The sequence below is a fragment of the Octopus sinensis genome, unplaced genomic scaffold (assembly GCF_006345805.1).
Source record: "Octopus sinensis unplaced genomic scaffold, ASM634580v1 Contig02586, whole genome shotgun sequence".
Classification (NCBI taxonomy): Eukaryota; Metazoa; Mollusca; class Cephalopoda; order Octopoda; family Octopodidae; genus Octopus; species Octopus sinensis.
In genome coordinates, this window is record NW_021825821.1 from 423,779 (window position 1) to 432,244 (window position 8,466).

General features: G+C 36.9%; 1 protein-coding gene across 1 annotated transcript; it reads right to left on the reverse strand.

Annotated features, from left to right (window-relative positions):
• Nucleotides 1-6,704: 6,704 nt before the first annotated feature.
• LOC115227301 (nuclear pore complex protein NUP62-like) lies at nucleotides 6,705-8,466 on the reverse strand. The gene is made up of 2 exons (XM_029798179.2): nucleotides 8,186-8,466; nucleotides 6,705-8,155 (listed from the first exon to the last, which is right to left on the reverse strand). The coding sequence occupies exons 1-2, from the start codon at nucleotides 8,448-8,450 to the stop codon at nucleotides 6,705-6,707; spliced, it is 1,716 nt and encodes a 571-aa protein (XP_029654039.2). The 5' UTR covers nucleotides 8,451-8,466.

The window sequence follows — 8,466 nt, forward strand, 5'->3', positions numbered from 1 at the left end:
TGACTATTCCTGAACTATATAATTATTTTTATGCCACTCATTGAATATATTCGGCTACAAAAAATGACTCTCGCAGCTAATTTCTTGGAATTCTAAGCATCTCTTGATATCTGTTAATAATTCTGAAAGGTTTTGTAAGCTAATGATGTTAAATGTTGTCAAAGATTTTCATTTTATAACAATTTTTAGAGATGTATTAAATAACATTAATTGTGCTAAAATAATTGTTTGGCTTATATTTTTTAATAAATGTATATAGTTATGTCATTTAATTAAATTAATTAGAATACTGTTTTATGTCATGACCACGGACCTAACAAGTGATGATATTATAAGAATATCAGACGAATCAATCAAACTTTTACAACACAGCAAATACAATCTTAGAGATTTTATGATGCAAGTTACAACTGTACGCTCACTCAAGCTCATAAAGGAAGAGAACTTTGAAAAAATGAAGGAAAGACTTTCTATTCGAGAACATCAAATTATTGAGAGCATTAATAAAGCGAAAAAAAACTATTTAATTCTTTCCGAATTTTTTTCTACCGAACAGGACATGTCTCAAAACTCCAATACTATTGGGATTAATTGGGAAATGGTTGATGAAGAAAAAATACAAGAGTATGATCGGTTAAAACAGGAATGTGAAAGCAGAAAAGAGTTTTTATCCGAGACGCTGAATTCTCTCACAGAACTCGCATTTTACATTGATTCTGTTCGTAATTGTGATTCCTTGATTTAATTTTCGATTGTAAAAAATTTTCCTACCAAAAAAGTGTTTATCATTTCTTAAATTAATTTGTGGCTGCTATAGGTGCCGCAATAAGTTACTAAGCCATGTCTTTCTTATCAATTACTAATCAAAGGTTAAAATTAGCTCCATAATTTTCAAGATTCAAATCTAAACTATTACTATTTAATTATACCTCATACTCTCTGCAAAATCTGCATGGCTATAAGCTGTCTGCAACTCTCTGTTATGTCTTAAACATGTTCTCGTTCTATTTAATCAGGGCCATTTATTATCGACTCATTTAATGTTAGAGGATTAACAACGAGTCCGAAACGGAACTCACTGTGCGAGGATTTAGATCGTTATGGATTAGATATGGGTTATTTCCAAAAGACGAAAGTCACAGGAGGATACGATGACGTTTATAAAAAAATACCACCTAATGTTATTACCGTCGGAGTGTCGACACTAGGGATTGGGATTTGATGTTTGGGCTCCGTTGAAGAAGCAAGAGTTCAAAATGTGGAGTGTCGATAATCGTATTGCGATACTTCAAATCAAATTAAAATTAACAGAAAGTAAATTATTAGCTATTATTAACATATATGCATCTCATACGGACAGGTTATTGGCTACCCCTGATGAGTGGAGAATTTTATGCCTGCCTTTCCAAAATGAGGAAAACTAAGAAGTATGTATTGGAAGACATGAAAGAGGATATCAAAATTCATCAGGTGAGTCTTTAATTGGCTTTTGTCTGGCATTCGGCCTTCAACATCTGGCCAGACATAGGACGACCTGGACTGGCCATAGAAAAGACCGAGATGACCGGAAGATCACAATATAAAATCAAATAGATTATATATTATGTCGGAACAAATATACAAATTTGCTTATGGACTCACGCTCATGTGGAGGAGCCATAACAAACAGCGATGACAGAATAACGGTAGCTCGGATATGCATCCAGAAGCTGTTTGGGAACATTGCCCAGTTCAACCCAGTCAGCATCAAACGGCGAAGGCTAGGAAAACCGGGAAACTAATAAAAATACATTGAAAAGAAAAAAAATATCAAAATAATATCGAGCAACATATATTACAACTAAATATGGAAGAGAAGCTAGACGTTCTTCTGGAAAGTTGGGGCCGTTAAACAGGACGCGACGGATACGATCGGATATAGAGACAATCGTTCAAACAACAACTACGCATAGCATGAGACAAAATAAAGGAAATATCAGAGCATCAAAGAAACATTTCCGTGAGAATCGAAAATTGTTGTCCAAAAAATAAAAGAGAGCTAAGAAATCTAAGAAACAGAATCTTCATAAAATAAGAGCCCGGGCACGTCTATTATGAAAGAAATATTTAGACAAGAAATTCGCCGAAATTGAAAAGCTCTCTCATGAAAGTCAGATGTTCGTGGCTGTTTGGATTTTCAAAACTCCAAAATATCGATATGAGACGAATCTGAAGACTTAATACTAAATGATGGAGATAAAGCCTCAAGAATTCCTGACTACTTCCAAAAACAATTCCAAACAAATGACACCTATATACTTTAATATATTAGACATCTACGGAGCCTGTCAAACGAAATAACACAGTCTGAAATCTTAGAAGCATTTTACGTATGAACAATAACAGAGATGCAAAATGCGACGGAGTTCCGGGGAATTAAAACTTCACAAGGGGATACCCAATCACTCGTATTATTTATCGTCTATCTGAAGGCAGCTTTGAGAGATCTAAGAGAACAAATCGGAACTCATCTACAAACTCATCTACGCGAATGATACCGATTTTGTCGCTGAAAATTTGGAATTTATAGATGTTATTACGGAGAAAATAAAAAAAAATTTGATAAATGGTCTTTCAAAGTCAATAAATATAAAACAGAACTTGCCACTATTGAACGGACCCTACCTGCTTGAAGGAGAAGTGGAGGAACACCCGAAAACTTTGATCTGGCAACTTAGGAAATATTACACGAGGAAAGATATTGACCACAACAGCACTCAAAAAATACAATCCATTTTATTGAGAAAAAATCAAATTCATGCAAAGATGCGGCTGCAACTATATACGCATTTGTTCGACTAGTCCTTATGTACAACGCAAACACTCGGGGTACGTCAAAGAAAGGCATGAAACAACTTAATTTTTTTCACAGAGCCCAACTAAGTAAACTCTTTGGTTATTCTTAGCCAAAGAAAATTTCGAACAAAAAAATTATACAGGCTGACTGGATGTGGACCAATAAGCTTTAATGTTCTTGAAGCTTGTTGGCGCCTCTTTGGATATATCTTAAAAAATGCTCATTACAACTTTGAACTCAACAAATTAAATCCCAGATTCTGCAAGATATACAACAGCTTAGAGAAACTGGGGGACCTGGTAAGCAGAACCCAAAAAATTTACTCTCATCGGACATGTTGTGGGAACAGCTAGGAAAGTGGAGGAATCACTAGAGTCTTTGCAACTAAAAAAATGTTAGTTCGATTAAAACATGCAAAAATAGTCCACCTAGTTTTGACGTGATTTCAATCGCACCATACAAGAAAACACCGGAGAAGCTACTTTCTACCATCTGTGAGATTTTCAATTTAAGTTGGTTGTTTGGTCATCTACCTATGCCCTGGAAAAAAAATGTTGTATGCATATCCAAAAACCTAGGTAAAGACCAAGGAGTTTATTACAAACCATTAGCCTTATCTGCACATTGTCCAGAATCATGAAAAAAATTAGAATACAAACTTTCTTTGCACCAACAGTGGATTTTTCATCGAAGGAGATCATGTGAGGACTTCCTTTTGAACTCCACCATGAGATTTCCACGAAAAGCTCTAATAATACGACATTAACTGCTATCTGTTCTAATATCACTAAGGCATTTGACATTATATGAGAGTTGGAATTTTTGGCCGGAGTCTCTGAGGTGAAATAGGACATATTATCTTTTAATTGGATCAGAATTTTTTTAAGAGATAGAAATTCTTATATCAGATGCTGAAACAGTGTATCAAAACTTCTGCCACTAAAGAGAAGTGTCCCATAGGGATATCTGATAAATCCTCTGCTATCCAACATTTACGTTGTAGATATGTCAAAACTAATGAATCATGACTGTTGTTTAATTATCTACGCTGATGATACCCTAATAACGGATAAATCATGGCATCTTGGCAATCCACAGCGCAGATTGATTAAACTAGTCAAATAAATAAAATGTTGGTGCCAAGTAAAAGACTTATCTTTGAGGCCAAAAAAACCCAGAGTTAAGCATAAATCAATGACGCTCCCCTTCCTTCGCTCCCTCGGTCGACGGATATCAAGAGTAAGATACGATTCCAGAGTCATTCTGGCTCTTAGAACGTCTGTCGATTGCCGTGATCCGTTGGAATGGCTTTGCTATTCGCGAGGCTGGCCGAGCGTCTCGTGAGACCATTAGGTAATTTATAACTCGCTTGTTTGCATTTATTTCTCTTCGTTTTGAAATAAAAAAATTAATGAAGATAAATGATAGACATTCTAAAAGTCTACTATTTAAATTCAAACAAAATTTGGAAATGATTTACCTTGGAGTGGTATTTCAAATATCAATTAGCTACTTAAAAGATGTACAATTAGGAAAAAACGGCGACCAAAATTCTGAAATGTTTAATTTATTTCAACGTGATGAAAAACTTACAATTTTGTCTAAAGTCTGTGGTGGACCCAATATTATCATATGGATGCAAAATCTGAATGTTCTCTGGTGAAATACAATTGGAAGATAACTCCAAATCGGCCATAAAAATTGACAATCAATTCTGCCTTCTCTAGATAATTCTAAAAAAAGGTTGTGTACAAAGTCAACAGAAAAATTTTGAAGATTTAAAAACAAGGGTTAATCTATTATTTATAAACGGTCAACAGTGTGAAGAGGCTATGTTAGGTCTCATAACAAGACCATCCCTTTAACCACATAACTTGTTTCGTTCTCTCGGTTTCGCGTTAAATAAAACATTCAATTCAATTATATGAATTATAAAAATATTTTAATCCTGGTCTCCAAAAATTTTCCCCTCTTAGGAGAACTATCCACCAACTCACTATTTGCACGTTCATGCTCCGAATCATTTATAATTTGCCCATTTGTTTTACCCTGAGGTTCTTCGCAAAATTTGTTTTTTAATTTCAACCAACTGGCTTGCTGCCGTAATGACTTCTTTTTAAGACGTATGAATGCCATGCATATGCTCCACCACCATGTTTTCTAGTGTTTTCTTCATAACAATTGGCTGATGTATGTTCTCATCGGGCCTTAAACTGATAATTTCTCCATATGGGCTTTATTAATTTCCCTGTTTTTTTACTCCAAACTATCTGCAAACGTGCAAATAAATGCATCTCACAATCTTGTTGTGCCTTCTCACATAGACATTATTTTACATTCTGTTGCACATCACGAACATATGGGTTATTGTTTTCTTAGTTTTCTTGCAATGATCACATAGGCACCATGCGTAGTAAAAAACAAATTTCTATCTTTTGAGAGGAAATGCAGAACTTCACTCCTTCACACCTTTTTTCCAACCACTCACTAGAAATTTATTTGATCAACATTAGTATTTTCTTCACATCTGAACAAGACATAATAAAATTCCTTGTTCTTAATTTTGTTCAATAAATATTGCACAAGAGCTTCTCTCAGAGATTTGCCAGTGATATATAGTTTATCAGCCATTCCACATTTAGAAGGAATAAATCCTGCAATCGTCCCCATATTCGGTTTCTGTGAATTAATAACCCGCAGGATCCCCGACCTCCTAAGACAGAAAGCAGACTTCTCCATGGTGGTCAAGAACTGAAGAAACATTAATTCACTCTTAAAAGCTATTATTAATTTTGCGTAAAGTGCGGTAATTGTTTTTGTGCCCAATTGTAGTTTTGTGTAGGAAAATCGTTAACAAATACGCAATAAATGACCACGGAGAAAAGATTTGCTGTTCCGTTTGCTACAAAAAGAACTTTATGCCATCCTATATACAAAAAATAAAACCGACTTCCGTAATGAACAATGACTAGTTAAAATATCAAACAACGTTTAATGGAGAAGGTGAAAGACAATGCAATACCAAGGGGTGCAATTATATCGCGCCCTTAATGTATTTATGATATTCCACAACGCTGTGCTTCAAGTGTGAAAGTTGCGACAAAAGCTCAATCCTGGTCGAGTCAACATGATGAAATCTACTGCAAGCGTACTCTCATTCAGATCGAAACCAAGAATGTCACGCCAAAATCTTGGGATTAAGAGAGTCGGATTTAAAGCAAAGGCGCGTAACATGAATTAAAAATCACTGTCAAGACAAACTAATAAATTGTTACTCATCTCGCTTTACTCCAAAATTTATATGCTCATCGATAGTCAACAATGATCGTCAAACTTTGGATAATCCCCAAAGCAGAGCCAACTTAATTTTGTAATGAATAAAAAACAATCATGTAAGTATGAAAAGTGAAAGTTTGAAATAAAATATTTGTGGAGAAATATCCATTACCGATTGAACCGACGGACTGCCTTATAAACCGGCCTGCAACATATCTTCAACCAATACCTGTCCGGTTTTGCAAATGGATTAATTCCTCCCTTGCCTCCAAATGGTTTAGCAGAGGATTGTCCAAATACAGGAGTAGCCGGTTGTTGGAACCCGGTGGAGTCATCTAACCGTACAAACAAAGATCAACTTGGATTATTAAAAGTGACATTCACTGGTTGATTTTCTATAGAGACGAATTGAACAATCAAACTACCTTTAGGGGGATTCCAAACCGGCAGTTTCGGGGAAGACTCAGGAAAACTCGCGTTGACAACAGGAGAATAATCAGTCGAGCCTTCCAACTAAAACACGAACTATCTTACCAAACAGAGGACGGTCGACCTTACTCTGGTTAGCATCTAGGAATATTACAAACACTAACTAACTAAATGGGGTGTCAATTGGTTTCTGAAAACCTGGGAGAGGCCCACCAGAAGACGAAGAAGTCGGAAAAGATCCAAAATTGAACCCAGGCATTGGTGCCGAGACAGCTGGTGAACTGCCAAAATTAAAGGCCGGTTTATTGAAAGAGGTGGAAGAGGCCCCAGAATGTGGGACAGATGATGTAGACGACACTCCAAATGTGAAAGGAGAGGACACATGCGAAGCACCGAATTTAAAAGAATCCGAGCCCCCCGGAGTAGACGGAATCCCAAAAGTAAAGGGAGTAGATAAATTAGAAGTCGTAGTTGAGGGTTCGGACGATTTGACAGCAGATGGGACTGAAGACGTTCCAAAATTAAAAGGTGAGGGAACGTTTGACTTGGTAGCTGACGGTATTCCAAAAGTGAAGGGTTCACTCGACTTGCCAGTTGATTGTGATCCAAAAGTACCAAAGGAAAATTCCGCCGACTTGGAAATAGATTGAACTCCAAAATTAAAGGGTTCTGTTGATTTGACACTAGATTCAACTCCAAAAGTAAGAGTAGAAGAGTCGGCGGGTTTTGCAACAGATGGAGCTCCAAAATTAAATGATGAAACTTGAGATGAACTGGCCGTGACACCAAAATTAAATGGGGAAGGCCTGGATGTTACGGAAGCAGACGTGACACCGAAATTAAAAACAGGAGGCCCAGATGAAGTGGGAGCAGAAGTAACTCCAAAATTAAAAGGAGAAGCTGTGGTTGAGATTGGACCAGACGTGACTCCAAAATTAAAAGGAGAAGCTGTAGTTGAGATTGGAGCAGAAGTGACTCCAAAATTAAAAGGAGAAGCTGTGGTTGAGATTGGAGCAGAAGTAACTCCAAAATTAAAAGAAGCTGTAGTTGAGATTGGAGCAGACGTGACTCCAAAATTAAAAGGAGAAGGTGTAGTTAAGATCGGAGCAGACGTGACTCCAAAAATAGTGGATTCAGCAGATTTGGAAACAGATGTGAATTGAATATTTGATGATGACGACTCGGAAGATTTTGCAGCAAAATCAAAAGAGGGGAGACCGACGGAAATGTTACTGCCAGAAACTCCCGAAGTAAAGAGAGGTACATCAGTGGACTTGGAAATCGACGGGACTACAAAAGCAGAACAAGCGGGATTTTTCAAATTGGTCAGCGTGGCTCCAAATGAGTCAACACCACTGACAGCACTTGAAGCGATCTGTGGGATGCTGGAATCCGTAGATTGAGACAAACATGGAATTGACATGGGAGTTGCAGAAAAACCAGAACTGAGACAAATAGGAGGAAATGTAGTTGTAAGTTTTGTAGTTTGGGGTAAAAGTGAGGTGGAGGGAACCGATGAAGTGAAAAAAGAGCCAGCATTCAAATCAGTTGATACAATATTTGTAGAAACAACATTCTGATGAGTGGTGGATAATTCCAATGACTTTGTCGTATCTTTAGAAATAAAATTGTTTGAGGCAATACTGAATGGAGTAGTACAAGGAATCTCAGATGAAGAAGGAAATAACGAACAACTCATCCCGGAGGTGGTTGTGGGCAAAATAGAGTCCGCTGGTTGACCAATGGACACACTTGAGGCAGAATAAATAAAATCAGACGATGGCATAGCCGAAGAAATAATGTCGGACTTGTTGCCAGTAGATGGATGTAGTTCTAGTCGATTAAGCACGATATTATTACTGGTTTGGCAGACAGGACAACTAGCATCAGTTTGTGCGACCGCGAGCATACAAGTAGGACATTTA